Source organism: Cucurbita maxima, unplaced genomic scaffold, assembly GCF_002738345.1.
Source record: "Cucurbita maxima cultivar Rimu unplaced genomic scaffold, Cmax_1.0 Cma_Scf00015, whole genome shotgun sequence".
NCBI classification, from domain to species: Eukaryota; Viridiplantae; Streptophyta; class Magnoliopsida; order Cucurbitales; family Cucurbitaceae; genus Cucurbita; species Cucurbita maxima.
Genome location: NW_019272031.1, coordinates 2,008,858 through 2,025,017, shown reverse-complemented (window position 1 = coordinate 2,025,017; position 16,160 = coordinate 2,008,858). Strand labels below are relative to the sequence as shown.

The 16,160-nt window shown below is 35.0% G+C and overlaps 3 protein-coding genes across 5 annotated transcripts; 1 reads left to right on the top strand and 2 right to left on the bottom strand.

Moving 5' to 3' along the window:
* Positions 1–35: 35 nt before the first annotated feature.
* On the bottom strand, positions 36–1,383 carry LOC111490470 (BES1/BZR1 homolog protein 4-like). The gene is made up of 2 exons (XM_023139109.1): positions 1,015–1,383; positions 36–608 (listed from the first exon to the last, which is right to left on the bottom strand). Exons 1-2 carry the CDS (start codon positions 1,261–1,263, stop codon positions 153–155), a joined length of 705 nt encoding a protein of 234 aa, XP_022994877.1. The 5' UTR covers positions 1,264–1,383; the 3' UTR covers positions 36–152.
* Positions 1,384–1,946: 563 nt separating this feature from the next.
* Positions 1,947–4,781, bottom strand: LOC111490503 (kxDL motif-containing protein 1). The gene is made up of 3 exons (XM_023139155.1): positions 4,620–4,781; positions 4,269–4,421; positions 1,947–2,408 (listed from the first exon to the last, which is right to left on the bottom strand). The coding sequence occupies exons 1-3, from the start codon at positions 4,736–4,738 to the stop codon at positions 2,306–2,308; spliced, it is 375 nt and encodes a 124-aa protein (XP_022994923.1). The 5' UTR covers positions 4,739–4,781; the 3' UTR covers positions 1,947–2,305.
* Positions 4,782–6,237: 1,456 nt separating this feature from the next.
* On the top strand, positions 6,238–9,740 carry LOC111490447 (ADP-ribosylation factor GTPase-activating protein AGD12-like). Of its 3 annotated transcripts, none has more exons than XM_023139075.1 (9): positions 6,238–6,300; positions 6,671–6,758; positions 6,858–6,939; positions 7,113–7,188; positions 7,598–7,761; positions 8,080–8,191; positions 8,454–8,576; positions 8,789–8,884; positions 9,281–9,740. In XM_023139075.1, the coding sequence occupies exons 2-9, from the start codon at positions 6,719–6,721 to the stop codon at positions 9,560–9,562; spliced, it is 975 nt and encodes a 324-aa protein (XP_022994843.1). In that variant the 5' UTR covers positions 6,238–6,300; positions 6,671–6,718; the 3' UTR covers positions 9,563–9,740. The 3 variants fall into 3 exon arrangements, with proteins under 3 accessions (XP_022994843.1, XP_022994844.1, XP_022994842.1); XM_023139076.1 differs by lacking the exon at positions 6,238–6,300 and adding an exon at positions 6,343–6,553 and having other exon boundaries at positions 8,460–8,576; XM_023139074.1 differs by lacking the exon at positions 6,238–6,300 and adding an exon at positions 6,346–6,553.
* Positions 9,741–16,160: the final 6,420 nt, after the last annotated feature.

Genomic DNA, 16,160 nt, shown 5'->3' with positions numbered 1-16,160 from the left:
TTTTGGCAGTCACTTCATAAAGTAAATTTTAATTAACCTAATTGGTGTTTAATTAATCTTTGCTAATCTTTAACCTATTTCCCAAAATAGGCTTCCCAGAAGGTCGTAACAAGAGCAGAACCCGGAGGGCAAAATGGTAAAAAAGAAAAGAACTACGAACGAAGCCGTGGAGATCCCTCCGGTGTACTCTGATTAGATGCCCTCGCTTCCCGCATCTCTTCGTATGCCGTATCCTTGAAACCACTGCCGTCGCCGTCGCCGTCGCCACCGCCGCAAATTTCGACGGTGGCTGAGGCAGAGAGACAGCAGCGAACGTCTTCATTTCCGTACATGTAGACTGCTAGAGGAACGTCGCCGTTAATATTACCGTTGCCGGTCGGATTCCGAGACGAGGAGCAAGAAGAAGTGCCGCTGCCGGGGATGTAAAAGGCAGTCGCCGGTTGAATGACATTGTCGTTGAATGCCATGGCGTAGTCTCTCACAGAATCAGGCAATCGGCAAGACGATGCCGGAGTGGAATTCTCTCCGCCGCCGCCAGCTACTGCGCTACTCGTCGACGTCGGAGTGGTGCTCCTCACAGTCCCACAAACTGAACATCTATTCAAAATCTAAGACGAAGAACATAACCAAAATTAAGGGACAGAAAAAAATAGAACAATTATTCAATCCAAATTCATAATTGATTTATATCAAAAAAGTTAAAATGTTAAAATATTTCACTAAGATTAGAACTCTGGTAAGAAGTAAACTGTTACTTGTTTAATGATAAGGATAATAGCTCTTATTAGGTTAGTGACAACCAGCTCAACCAACTCGAGAGTTACCCGCGATTGGTAATGGCAAAACCAGAAGAAGAGTAGCATCTATTTCGAGTACAGAGGCGACAAAGGGTGCTAACCCGGCATATCAAAGCCTCACTTTGACTAGCCACGAAAGATTATGACATAAAATTTGTGTTTTGTGGGTACTCAATTGAATAGAAGAAAAAAAACATAAGGGAAAGAGGGATGGTACAGAAGCGGAGGAGCGATAGGTGGTGCCGTCGGGGTCGACAATCCAGCCGGCCTCGTTGGCGAGGTGACGGAGGACTTGATTGATATCAGCTCGAGGGGAGAGGCGGTAGCCACCATGCTTTCGAAGGCCAAGGAAGATATTGGTAGTAATGGCTCTTCTTTGCCTTTCCCTCATCTTAGTTTTATGTTTTTCAGTCTCATTTCTAACTCCCTTTCTTTTTGCAGCACCAACTTCACTTCCTTCCTTCATATCTCTCAGTTTTTTCTTTCTTTCTGTTTGTTCTAAAGATGAGATTTTGGTCACTTTGTTTATGGTTTTGTAGTTGGAAGGAAAGGAGTGGTGATGGGGAATGGACGGTTGTGATTGAGGAAGGAGTGGATGGGGATGGAGACGAGAAGCATGTGATCAAAATTTCCAACTTCTGTTCTTTTTCTGCATGACACAGAAGGAGTTTGCTCACGATGAATTTGCATGTGGAATACAAAGAGAGTGGGAATCATGCGCTCGAACCATACCTAATATAATATCATGTTACACCCACCATTTCTATTCTGCTCGTTTCTTAAGACCTCGGACTTACTCAAGTATCATTGAGGTCTCTATACCTTAAAAGTGACAATTTGAACGTGTTCTACGTTGAACCAAGCTTGATATTGAACAAATATCCCTTGTCTAATTGGGTGTCATGTGAAGATGGAAGGCTGCTATCAACCTCATTCAAGTTGATAATGTTCATTTAGATTCATAATCATCCTGTGTCGAAATGTCGGCTATTAATTTAAAAGTAATAAGCATGCATTAAAAGTTGACTGGATGTCAATCTGAGCATAAAACAAGCACTAGTTATACTTCAAAAAGTTAATGGTTCGATCTCCTAACCTACCATTATTGAACTAAAAAGACGAGAAAAAGAAAACAAAAGAATGACTCGATATCGAAAGGATTGTATATATCAACCTCAGGTGCTAATAGTAGCAGGCTCCGTCAATAGGCATACAAGGGGCCAATACGAGCTAGAATGAGTTTAAGCTAACAAATGAAAAACCTAGCAGAAGGAGAATATACCTTTTACAAATACATATTTCATATGGATTTCTCCTCATAATGATCTACCATGTACCTCAATAATCTTTAAACATAGCAATTGAGGTAAAATCTTGAAGGCACCAACACAATATAAACAAATTTGTCTAAGTTAAACTTATGATAAAAATGATTCTGGAAGATGATTTATCTACATTTTCTGACTCACATTGGGGTATTTGATTACTTGCAGTCGTAATTTCTGTAGTTACTGAGGCCTTTCGAGGTCGGGTCTCCTATCTAGAGCTTCACTAGTTGACTCGTCAGGAAATGCATCAGGATAAGTGGCTAAGATTCTTGATTTCATGCTCCTGAAAGAAAGAGAAGTTGATGAACTATACAAACTAGAAAGATACAGCCAATATTGAATCAAAAAGTATACTAAATGATGCAATTTGATCAATAAAATAAATCAGTTATGAATGGTCAAGATAAAATTTAGAAGTCTCTCGCAGTGAAATAAAGTGCAAGGAAGAGCAGAGAGGATCGAGTATACAAGAACATTCCATCACAGATGAAAATTTTGAATTAACCACAATCTGAACAAAATGGTTTCAAGAAGGATTTCTGGGTATTAAATAATTCAGATCCTTGCTTGGTAGAAGCCAACATAAATGTTCAATTTCTTGATTTCGTAACAGAAATGAACAAAAAAAAAAAAAAAAAAAAAAAAAAAAAAAAAAAACAATGAAATAAGTAACTTTAATTTCATATATTTTCCATTCCAAATTTTAAAAGTTTTATTCACCTTGAGTTCATGCTAACTAATTCCAAAATATTTTAGGGGAGACACCGTTGAAATGTTTGGTGATTTTTTAATCGTCAAGAATAACCAGAAAAAGCCCTATTTTTGGATATGCCCATAACGTACCACCCTTTCAAGAATGTAAAAGTCTTATTATGGGAAAACCTTATCATGACTTTCGTTTGGAATCTTTAGAAAGAATGAAATCAGAGAATATTTGCAAAAAGGACACAGACCTACACAAACCTTTTCGACAATGTCGATTACCAAGCTATATCTTGGTGTAAACTGTCTAATATTTTTACTTCCTATAGTTATACCTCCCTCATTGCAAATTGGGAAGGTCTTTTGTAAACACATGTATTATACATCCCTTTTGTAAATTTCAATTATCAATGAAATTTTCTCTTATAATAAATAATAATATACGTATATATATACATATATGATCAGAAAAAAAATGATGAAAAAAGAACTATTTTATCTTATAAACTGTACATCTAGTACTAACAAAGAAACTAGCAGACCACCACCAAAACAGGCCAAGTAAGGAGAAAATAAAAATAACTATAGTTCTTCCACAATCAAGAAGAATTAGAACACTAGGCCAGCTTTGCCTACAGTTACACTGTGGTCTGTAAAGATCATAGAAGTGCATAAACTGGAAAGAAAGTATGTTGAATCAACTAGAACACATTTCTCCATTTGATCCCCCTTGATAATGAAATATTACTATCCATTTCCATCGTAATGATATAGAAGGGTTAGAAAAGAACTCTGCAACGAATAATTGCAGAGAACATTTGTACTGAAACAAGATTACTTTACGGAAAATGCGTATACTTGAAGAACATTCTAACAAAAATACTTGTATGCAGCTAAAATCCGAATGTTCAACATGGCAAATGCATTAAAAAAAATGCAAAATTTTACCTGACGGTGCTACTACACCAACTTGCTTTGGAAAAAAAACGTATTAGTAGCTTGTAAGTGACATGCCACAAGAAGGTTACAATTCTAAAGATACAGAACTAATTGACGAGCATCTAGTGTATGAAGATATTTATACTTCTTCCCACACACGACTCACTCAAAGCGGAAAACCCCCATAAGCTTAAGCATTTTAATTATTGAGTATCTCTAACCCTCTTATTTCTTTTTTTCTCCTTAGAATCTATTTCAAATTTTGATTCATACATAGTTTAGTTATTGAGACCTCGTTCCAGGATTATTTATACTTGGTTTGAATCATTAAGTTTGGACATTACTTCGGTGATCGAAATGGCAGTAACATACATCTCTTGTGATTCTTTTAGGGGATTAAATTTAAAGATGCCATACATTTTAGGGAACAAAAGATCATAAACAATAACGTAAGTAATATTTGTATCACTGAGAGCATTTGATCGTCGATTCACCACCATACCTTATTTTCAGAAATATGTAATCAAGGTCAGATTTCATGGACTTCAAAAGACGAGTATTTCTAGATAGATCTCCAGACACCTCAGCAAAGCAATGCTCCGAGAACTCGTTAAAATGAGAGAGGACAGCATTGCTATCCTGCAATCTCCCCAATCTGCAATGAGCGATTCAACGAAACAATTAAGAGTAATGGTAATAAATTTTACATATTCTTCAAATCATCATTAAAAAAATACCGAATACTTCAACAATAAAGTCGGTACAGAACTCCAATTTGATCTTAATTCGTCAAATTTCGCCTCTACGTCCGAAAACGATGTTAATAAACAGAACAGAGAGAAACAGGACTTACATGAGGTGCTGCAAATGGTTGAGAGAGTTCAAATCATCCGTTTTGATCAAAGTTTTGAACTCCTGAGAGAGCTCCTCGGAGGCTACTCTTATCGACTCGCCCTCCGCCCGCTGCTCCATCGTCTTCCACCGGCCTCAACTGTAATGGGGGATCGAATGGCTTACTTGGGCAGAAAAAAGGGCCTAAGATAATGAAATCAGATGCTGGGCTTTTATTGGGCTTTTAATTACCGACCAAGTCGAAACCATACTGGGGCCCATTGTTAATATTCAAAGCCCAATAAAAGCCCATAGGCCCAATTCTTAGTAACAACTGGGCTCGGCCTACTTCTCATTCCCTTGCGGGGAATTCGACTTTATCTACTTTCTTTTTTTCCATCTTTGCCCTTCAAATTACCTTCTAGAAGATTTCCTATATTATTTTCCATCTTTTAACGTTAATTTTAAAAAATTATTTTTCCTAGATTTCCTATTTCTACAATTTAAATATAAATATGACTTCATGGTTTAAACCAACAGAATGAAAGGGCAAATTGGGCTTTTGAGAAATAGGATCGAGATTTGAGAGATAGTGTCGAGATTTTGGAGACGAACTTTGTGAATGTGTGTTAAGCTAAGAGAATGACGAGATAACTTAGGTTTTTGAGACATAGGGTCGAGATTTAAGAATTGAGAGACTAAATTCGAGAAGAGAGAAGTAGGGTCGAGATTTAAGAAATGAGAGACCAAGTTTGAGAAGAGAGAAATAGGTTCGAGATTTAAGAGACTAAGTTGAAGATGAGAGAAGCAGGCTGAGATTTAAGAGACTAAATTTAAGATAAGAGAAGTAGGGTCGAGATTTAAGAAACGGGAGACTAAGTTTGAGAAGGGAGGATTATGGTTGAGATTTAAGAAACAGGGAACAAAGTAGTAAGAAACGAGAGACTAAGTTTAAGAAGAGAGGAATAGGGTCGAGATTTAAGAATCAGGGAACAAAATTTGAGAAGAGAGAAGTAAGAAACGAGAGACTAAGTTTGAGAAGAGTGAAGTAGGACCGAGATTTAAGAAACGAGAGAGACTAAGTTTGAGAAGAGTGAAGTAGGGCCGAGATTTAAGAAACGAGAGAGACTAAGTTTGAGAAGAGTGAAGTAGGGCCGAGATTTAAGAAACGAGAGATTAAGTTTGAGAAGGGAGAAGTAGGGCCGAGATTTAAGAAATGAAAGACTAAGTTTGAGAACAGTGAAGGAGGGCCGAGATTTAAGAAACGAGAGAGAGATTAAGTCAATTAAGGTTTTGATCTATCTCTATCCTCAAAGCCTCGTCATTGTCTTGTCGTGCCATTGTCACGTGTCATACAAACTCAAGTACCATCTAAAGAGAAGAATAGCATGAATGAGTATAAAAATACTCGGTAAGTAACTCCACTAGTAGGATTGCAATTTCTTAAAAATAATGTCACGGACTCGTGTTACTTAGTCTTCACTAGGTTTAGGACATCCATAGTGAAACATAAAATTAATATTTATATGCTTAACCGAGCCGGGACCACTTTCATTTTTTCTTTTTTTTTTTTTTTTTAAATTTCTAACGATTAATTAATTAATTTAAAAATAAAAATAAAATAAATATTCATATTTAAATATGTTTTTACTTTCAAATCGCTTAGGACAATGAAGGTGGAGATAGAATCTGCGTAAGAACAGGTTATGTGGCTTCATCACCTTCGTTTTACAGTCACTTTCAACAAAAAATTCATTGCACTATTAGATCGAATCATCAAATTAGATCCGCCATTGATCTAAATTGTTTGGTTTCATATCTCATTTCTTCGCTTTAATCTTTCATCTCCATTCTATTTCGGAGGATTTCTTTGTTTTTCCTGTTTAGCTTTTGCGGCATACAGAAATCAAAATGCTTTGCAGAACTTGTTTGTTGGTTTTCCTTTAGTTGATTGTGGTAAAATGATCCATTGCGAAGACCTGAGATCCATTTTTTAAGGAGGATTTCCTTTTTCTTTTGTTTTTGCTGTGAGAGCTTGTCTGAATTGCATTCCCTTCCCCTGTTTTTCTTTAGGTCATCTGAAGAAATCTGGTTTATGAATCACTGAGATCGAAGCGGAGAATGAGTCATTTTTCAGGGGATTTCAGGAGGCCTGAATCAGGTGTGCTTACTGAAGTGTGTGTGTGTGTGTGTGTGTGTTTAGGAAGCAGATTTTGCATGCGTTTTTCAGAAACTTTATGGTTTGAAATTCTTTGTGCAGCTAAAAGTAGATTAAAAGATTTATTGCTTCAAAAAGATAATCAACTTTGTGCAGATTGTGGTGCTCCTGATCCTAAATGGGCGTAAGTTTCCTAAGCTTCGTTATTGAAGGATTATGATCTAATCATTTAGTTTTAATAATTTTTCCTCTGAAACAAAGCACATTGTTTTTCATTGGTGATATGCTTCCATGGATTTCTTTTCAATTTATATGATCATCTCAAGAAGTATGATGTATGATTCACTGCCTTTGCAGCTCTGCAAATATTGGTGTATTTGTATGCTTAAAATGTAGTGGTGTACACAGAAACCTTGGAACACATATATCAAAGGTAATACTCACCTTTCTCAAAAATCAGATTTCGGATTGCATTCCTTTTTTCTTTCCATATGTCATTGGAATTAACACTATAACTACTTTTATGTTTTTCCGATATTCTGTGGTATCCTTATCTATTTGTTAAGCATGCTAAACGCTTTTCATCGTAAAAGCACAATTTGAATTTGATTTACTCGAGGGGAAAGCAATCGGTGCCATGCAATCTTGCAGCCTACATTGCTGAAATAGTAGTCCCCAGTTGGTCAATGTTGCTCTTGTTGAGAATAGTTTACAAGAAATGGAAGGTTACAGGGTTTTACTTCCTTCTCTCATCAGAAAACTTTGCCTGAACTTAGAACTGCTGGAGTTTTTAAGATTAAAGAAAATTCGTTGTTCTAAGGACATTATTGGCTCTGGTTCAGGTCTTATCAATAACATTGGATGAATGGTCTGATGATGAGATCGATGCCATGATGGAGGTTGGAGGAAATGGTTTTGCTAATTCAATATATGAGGCTTTTATTCCTGATGGATATACAAAGCCTGGACCGAGTGCTAGCCATGAGGAGCGTTCAAAGTTCATAAAGTAAGACTCTGACTTGCAATAGTTGTCACGGAGGATCTCTTACATATTTGTGCATCATAAATGACAACTAGTAATTTCTCTGTTGTTTATATGACCATTTCAGCCATAATTTATAGCCTACCGTGTAATTTTTCTCCCCTTTTACTAGTTGTGCTTAGTTAAAATGTCATGGTTTTGCACTTCAGCAATCAGTAAATGTTTAGCAAGGGAATCCGGATCATGATTTATGAATGTATATTGACAACATATTTAGTAACCATGCCCCTGTTCAGTTTTGAATCTCTAAGGAGTAATTTAAGTAAGTAATCTTTCATGCAGGTCCAAATATGAACTTCAAGAATTTTTAAAACCTAGCTTGCGAATTATACCCAATAACTCTTCAAAGACTCCTGAGGAGCCAAGTTGTTTTCAGAACTCTTCAAAGAAATCAGTAAGTTCATTTACATCTCATACCACATGATAAAATGTATTTGTTTTCTAACTGCTTCATGCTTGGCATGGAGATCAGTTTTGAGTAATATGTTTGTAAATATGCTTCATATTCCCCCGAACCATTCTCCTCCAAAACATCATCCGAAATCTGGCTATAATTAGTTGGAGCTATTGGATGAGATCAGCAGCTAGTTAATATGTTTAACCATCTATGGATAGTAATCTGATTAACTCTCTACTCTTTCTGCTTTTGGGACTAGCCACAGGAAGGCATGGTTGAATTTATGGGACTACTGAAAGTTAAGGTGATTAAAGGCACAAACTTAGCTGTGAGAGATATGAAATCCAGTGATCCTTTCATTACCGTGACTCTTGGGCAACAGGTCAGTAACAGCTCTGATCTTTTCAAGGGTGCATGCTTTTACATTTTTTTTAATTGGTCTATGGTGGGGTGACTAAGAACTCTGCAAATGTAGCATTCTGAATGTCCTACTCTGAACCTGCTAACATGCTCAAAGATAGAAGGTGGATTGGATAATAATTGTTAACTTCTTGTTGAGAAATTGATAATGACGACTGGTTTTGTTGATGATAGACTGCGAAAACAACTGTGAAAAAGAAAAACTTGAATCCAGTTTGGAACGAGGAACTCATGCTGTCGGTTCCTCAAGAATATGGTCCCTTAGAGTTGGTAAGTTTTTTTTTGCAGATTTTTACAGTTGATCCAACTTTTAGAGCTCAATTTTGTGTCCCTTGAAGTTGGTAAATATGAAACCTTGTTTTCAGATGTGTTATGCATTTGTTACAAGCTACTGAATACTTGCTATGCATTTGAGGTTATTTTAGGAAGAAAGAAGTGGAGGCTAGGAATCACGGATCTCCACAATTGTATGATATTGTCCACTTTGAGCATAAGCTCTCGTGACTTTGCTTTGGGCTTTCCCAAAAGGCCTCATTCCAATGGAGATGTATTCTTTACTTATAAACTCATGATCATTCCCTAAATTAGTCAATGTGGGACTCCCTCCCAACAATCCTCAACCGTGAATACTCATTTTTTCTTCCTTCACTTAATGGTCCATTGCAGAAAGTGTTCGATCTCGACACTGTTTCATCTAATGACTCGATGGGTGAAGCAGAAATCGACCTCCAGCCAATGTTAACATCAGCAATGGCATTTGGAGATGCTGAAATATATGGGGATATGCAGATAGGAAAATGGTTGAAATCAGACGACAACGCCCTTATCGACGACAGTGCTGTCAATATCGTGGATGGGAAGGTGAAACAAGAGGTGTCGCTCAAGCTCGGAAACGTAGAATCAGGTGAAGTGTACTTGGAACTAGAGTGGATGCCTCTTGATCAGTAGTCACACATATTATTGGAAGAAGAGTGTGAGTTTCATTTTGTTATTGCTTATGAAATGCCTCATTCTGTTCAAGTTCTTACCGTACTACTAAAATAGGTGTTATTCATATTGCAATGAACTAAACTTTGAACCTTGTTTGTACGTATGGCCTAGTAACTTCGTATAATCTCTTCGAACCATGACATAATACTCATTAAATTATATACTACTTAGGGTCCTCCTACATAGTTATAAGGGCATTTTAGTCATTTTACACATACAATTGGTTTAGCCCTTAAACCAATGATTATCAAATTTCATACATAATTTCCTAAAGTTTCATGAGTAATAAAATTCATTTAGTATGTTCACGACTTGCTTTCTTTGGTCAACGAGATCTTTCTTTCATTACATTGTTTTCCTAGTTAGTTTTTGTTTTTATATGGACAAAAAAGTGCATTATTGGACCTTTAGTAAATACTCATAAAACTTTGTCTACGATTCTATATCATTAACGCTGTGACTCGATACTTTTAAACAACCTCATAACATTCATATTTGCAATTGTAGCTTTACAACTTTTTAATTAGTGTTAAGGCAAATAGGTTTTCTACATCTCACTACTTTAATCCCATTAAAGTCACTTGGACTCATAATTTTTTTATTTTTTTATTTATTTATTTTTTTTTTGTTCATACCTATACAGTTTACATACTTTATAGTTACAAAATTTCCTTTTGACACTACCAATTTTAATATCTATAGTAGACTATAAGATACTGTCGTCTATCAAGTTTTCTTGGTCATTTTCATTTGAATAAACTTAATCGTCAATATACGTTGTTACATTATTTTCCATCTCTATGGTCAAACACTGCATATTTTAACTATATTCATAATTTCTTTTTACTAGTGTTTAGTAGCTTAATAAACTATAGTTCCCCATTCATGATAAAAACCTTGCTAAATCTAAACACTATCAATACATCAATTAACATTCATATTTTATATTATAATAAACATATAACTAAGTCAACTATAATACAGTAAGTGGTGTCATGAGTTATATTTGATAACAACCAAATGCAATCAACATTTCCTTTTCTTATCTTACATATTACATATCTGATGCTGATAGGGCATCGGCGGTGGGAACATGCCAAGCTTATCTCGTAGACTAGTTTACATAATCTATAACCTAGTGCTCTCATACCAAATGTAACGACCCTAGATTTCTACTAACATAAAGTCGCTACCGTCATCATAACATAATCTCTTATGCGAAAATAAACATATAAAACTTCATCATAAAACACTGCCATAAACTTACATGTTCGAAAATAGCTTTAAAACAACGTAACCAAATACTAAATAAAAGAAATAAACATTAAAATTAAAAATACCCTATACTAACCTAAAGTCTAAGAAATGAAATACCACTATCTTATGCATGTTTCATGGTCTTTACTTGTGATGTCTTCGTCAGTTGTGTACACGGGTGCTTTTCCTTTACAAGAGTATTTTAAGAAATACTCAGTAAGTGATCCCATTATTAGGGTCAGAGATTGCAAACACATACAACTCATGCTTAAGGACCTATCGTTAAAACCATAGAGGTGGCCTCTTGGACAAAATTGGATGTGTAGTACTTTCTACACACAATCCACACGTGCGAGCGTGAGTTCTAAGACAGTTTGCACACCCCTTAGATCCATTATAGTTGGACTAGTTGTCCGCAGTCGGACGTTCAGAGGTCAGCAAACCCTCGAGTATCATGCGAGACATGATGATGATGAAGATGATGATCATCATCCTAGTGTACGCGTGAATGAAAAAAAATAACATCATGAATGAAAAAAGTTTAAAAAGGATAGAATATAGTCTTATAAAATTGAAATGGATGGAATATAGTGTAGGAATATTCCCTTTCTCTCTCTTCCATCTAATTTCTTCCTTCTTCAATGCTTCCATGTAAAGAAGAAGGAAGAGAGAGAGGAGAGAAAAATAAAAAATAAAAAATATAGTTTTTAAAATAAAAGTAAGATGTTACTCAATTAAGATAAATAAAAATGTAATATAATAGAGTTAGTACAAAAAAAAAAATGTAATTTAAATTAAATTAAGAGAATAAAATAATAATAATAAATTTATTTATTTATTTATTTTTGTAGAAGTATAAACATATATATTTTTGTTAAAGTATATACACAAACTTAAAAAAAAAAAATGACCCACATACCGCAATGGATTAACACGTCTGACTTTTGATTAGAAGGTCGTGGATTCCGACTCCCATTGTAGTCGATTAAAATCTTAGACCTTCACTTGGAGAACGTATATCATCACTAATGTTCGTGAGTGCTATCTTAGAGTAGGTCAAGTGTTTATTCACTAAATGAGCTAATCTCAACCAAATATTATACGACTCATTTAGGGTCTGGTGGTGGCTTTTGATATATCCCTCCATAAAAGGTATTTGGATGAGTCAATATCTAGGTGAACACTTTTTGTAGGGGATGATTCAAGAACCGCTGCAAGACCCTACCGGAGTCATACTCACAAAGGATTCACGATGATAATTAACAAATAAATCCAATATATTTGTTAATATTTCAAAATTTCAAATTTTTATGGTTTAGCAACGATGACGATGATGACATATTGTTTATCATAAGTTTTTGTTTTATTCACAAAATTATTAGGTTTTTTTTTTTTTTTCTGTCATTGAATGATAAAATCCTATCAATATAATATTGGTTAAGTCGATAAAAATATCCTTAAGCTTTAAAAAAAAACTATTCAAATTTCATTAATACTTTTAATTATTTTTAAAAAGTTGTTATTATGTTATATCATAATATAGATCAAAGTTCGGAAATCATCTGGTGTGTGTAGTGTAGTTGGTTATCAGGTCAGTCTACCACATTAAAGGTCTCTCATTTTCATTTTTTTTTTCTAATTTTGGGTTATTACATTTAAAGTCAAAGTTCATAAACTTGACTTTCTTAATGTGACAGCTCAAGCCCATCATAGTAAATATTGTTAGAAGTTTCCACACTCTTATAAAAAATGCTCTGTTCCTCTTCCAACCAATGTGGTTCAATCTCAAAATTCACTGCCTTTTGGGATCTAGTGTCCTCTCTCGCACACCGCCTAGTGACTAGTTCTGATAACATTTTTGATAGCCCAAACCCACCACTAATAGATATTGTCCCATTTGACTCGTTACGCATCGTTGTCAGCCTCACAGTTTTAAAATGTGTTTACTAAGGAGAAATTTTCACATCCTTACCAACAATGCTTCGTTCCACTCTCCAACCAATGTGGTATGATCTCACAATTTTCTAAAAAAAAAACATATATAACTATATTGTGTTTTATTTTTATTATTATCGATATGCATTTTAACTCAACAAGTAGAGAAGGATTGACCTCCAAGCTAAAAAAAAAAAAAAAAAAAAAGACGGGTTTTCTTGTGTCTATATCAAGAGTTATGCTCAAGTGGAAGTCAACTCAATGAAGCTTAGTTATATCATTTCCAAGTGTACTTTAATAGATATGATTCTTTAGAACCAAGACATAATGAAATGTCATCGTCTCCCGCTGCCCAAGTACAAATACTATTATAACATTGGTCACTAGACCAATTGTCCATTTTTGGCCAAAATACTTCACCAGAAGCATCTCCGTGTTTACTATTAAAATTGCACCAAAACCGTGTTGTTTGTCAAATAATTTCTTTGAAGGTCCAGGAGTACTTCTCTCCAGGGCCAATCTCATGTTTGCCTAAATCGTAGTCTTTAGTGACCCGAGAGAGTTGAATCATTCATATGATTCCAAATTACCACTTCCCATTCAGTATCTTTGACTCGGATGGTGCAAAACATGAGTTAATGAGTTAATAATCATGTTGGATTGAAAAACAAATAATACAATGAAACAAAACATGTTTTGAAGCTTCATTTTTTTATTATTTAATTTGGTTTTTTTTTTTTGGGTACACAAATCCATTTTGTTTTATTTCATATATATAGCGGAATCAAATTGATATAGAACGAACATTACAGATTGTACGATCTAAATCTCATCAATTTTCTAACTTTATTTATCTAAACATATATAATACATGTAATAATTAATAAGGTGTATTATATATAGGAAGTTGTTGCATACATGTTAAAATATGTTATATTTAGACGAGAGTTTGAATCGAACTTAACCTAACCTATAATGTTCCTATTGTTCGTAATGACTAATGCAAAAGTAAACCATACAAACATATAAGAAATTTATTCTTTAATCAACTTCTTTGGTGGGTGACATAATCTAAAATCTGACCACTTTTTTACTCGGTTGTAGGATGAGGATATAATTCAAATTATGCAATGGTTGTTTGAGTTCTATGATCTAAATTACAACATTCAAGTTCGTGTGAGATTTGCTACAAATAATGGAATTCAAATACGGGATTCAAATACGATTTTTTTAAATATATTATATTACAAATAATGGAAAATAAACCTATAGAGTAAGTAGGTACTAATATATTATATTAAAAAACTCGGTCGCTAAAAAAGGTGCCAAAATACTTCACTAGAGCTTACGTACAAGTGAGAGGGAACGAGAGGGAGAGAGAACAAGAGAGGAATTCGAAAGCTACTCCAGCAAGATCAACTAGAGAAACCCGACATCAAATGGCCACCTCACGTGATGAAAGAGTCCATCGATAATTGCATGTACACAAGAGGGAGGTAAGTTTCCACGCCTTAACAACGTCCCTTATCGTCAGAATCAAGAATGGGTTTTGAAATTGTTTGGGTTCCGACCATCTCGACGCTGAATTTGATCTTGTTGTAAATAAGGTTAGTATAAGGGAGTTAAGAATACTTAAGTTACTAACGAAACAGGATGGATATTCCAATACAAAGCGACAATCAGTGATAATTTGGAGTAATTTCGAGGAACGACATGGATATAACATCATCACATCATCATACACCACCTTTGCATCATCATATAACATAAAACATAAATGACACGTGCAAAGGCCACTAGGCACGTGTTGTCATAGATAAGTCAAGTTTTCTGACCCAGCCGATAGTAAGACCACTTGGTTGCCCTAGATCGAAGCTACCATGACCCCTTGATGCTAGTTTAACGCTCCTCTCCAAAATTTAATTCTACCTAAGGAGTTCCACAATTATAAATTAAGATTCTACTATGAATTGGCTAACCTTATTTGGCATAAAAATAATTTAAATTTACTCCTAATAATAAAAACTAACTAAGCCTAATTATTAGACCCCAAAAGTTTAAACTAACTAAAAGTAGTCATACTAACCTTAAGTGCTTTCGAAGGGTTGAAACTAGTAATAAAGGGTCCGAGCGTATCAGACTCAAGTTGAATCAGCCAAAATTCTGGCTTGGAGCTGTCAGAAAATGAATTCTAGCTTTGAACCGTTGAAGTGAGATAATAAAATGAAGTAAGGATCTCCCTTTTATAGTGGAGGATCTCCCTTTTATGCAGGCTTTTCCTTTTCTGTGGCGTCCGACGACGTATAATACGTTAAACCCGACTATGCCAGGCTCATGGGTACGTATATGAGCCCATCTAGTTGGTCCATGTGCGCGTATGTGGATCGTGTGCGGAGAAGTACCACACATCCAACCCTGCTCGGAACTGGAAAGAGTCCAAGGTCACGTGACAGTTTTAAGATAGGTCCCAATCATGTTATGTGTGTCACATTGCTAATCCCAAAAGTGGGTTGACTTAGTGAGTAAGTCATAAAATAATCAAGTCACGTGCTACTCTTATATTTTTCATGTGTAGGTAAAACTCTCATGCATAGATGACAGTGAACGCTGAAAAGACCATGTAAGTTTGGATAGGGCATGATAGGGTAATAGAACGCGTTCAATTTCCATTAGTAGTTGATAGGTATTTTTAATGCAATTGTTGTATACGAGATTAAAACATGCATGGGGCGTTGCATAGGACAATGTATGAAAATTTCAAGTTCTAACACTCAAGAGTGCTCCAAAATCTTGTGAAAATCAAAGTTAGAGACCTATAGAATATACCTTCGTTCTTTCTCGGTTCTTGATGAAATTTTACAATCCAAACACCTAAAATCCTTTTCGACTCCCGATTTGACTTTCACCCGAATTTTCTAATTTTTCTACCATTTTATTTTATTTTTCTTAGATTATTGGAGGTACCCTTACCATTTTTTCCTCTAAGGTTCTAAATAAAATCCTAGAAGTTTGGAATTTTAATTATGGAAACTTAAGTACGTGGCTCGGATGTTACAATGAAATGGTAACTTAAGTATGTGACGACGTCACAACTCGAGACCATGACACATGTATATGGTAGTCGTATTTATTTTCTTAGACTTACGCTAGAATGCGATGTTTTTAATTTAAACATATATTTATTTTATGTCTTTTTGTTGTCATTTTTAAAGGTGCTCTCGAAACAGGCAAGTCCATGACGGTATTTTGCTGAAGGTTATGTTTTATGAAAGTTTAAATGAAATATTTCCGCATTCAATATTTATGACATATATATAGTAGCGACCTTAAATTAGTAAAAATTTCGGGTCGTTACAATAGAATT

Bases quoted from the DNA above. Each gene is read 5' to 3' on its own strand.
- LOC111490470 (XM_023139109.1), bottom strand. From the start codon at position 1,263: ATGAAGGAAGGAAGTGAAGTTGGTGCTGCAAAAAGAAAGGGAGTTAGA. The intron at 609-1,014 runs GTACCATCCCTC...TCTTCGTCTTAG, and splicing joins CCTATCGCTCCTCCGCTTCT to ATTTTGAATAGATGTTCAGT.
- LOC111490503 (XM_023139155.1), bottom strand. From the start codon at position 4,738: ATGGAGCAGCGGGCGGAGGGCGAGTCGATAAGAGTAGCCTCCGAGGAG. The intron at 4,422-4,619 runs GTAAGTCCTGTT...CGCTCATTGCAG, and splicing joins AACCATTTGCAGCACCTCAT to ATTGGGGAGATTGCAGGATA. The intron at 2,409-4,268 runs GTATGGTGGTGA...TCTTTCTTTCAG, and splicing joins TACATATTTCTGAAAATAAG to GAGCATGAAATCAAGAATCT.
- LOC111490447 (XM_023139075.1), top strand. From the start codon at position 6,719: ATGAGTCATTTTTCAGGGGATTTCAGGAGGCCTGAATCAG. The intron at 8,192-8,453 runs GTAAGTTCATTT...TTTTGGGACTAG, and splicing joins AGAACTCTTCAAAGAAATCA to CCACAGGAAGGCATGGTTGA. The intron at 8,577-8,788 runs GTCAGTAACAGC...TGTTGATGATAG, and splicing joins CCGTGACTCTTGGGCAACAG to ACTGCGAAAACAACTGTGAA.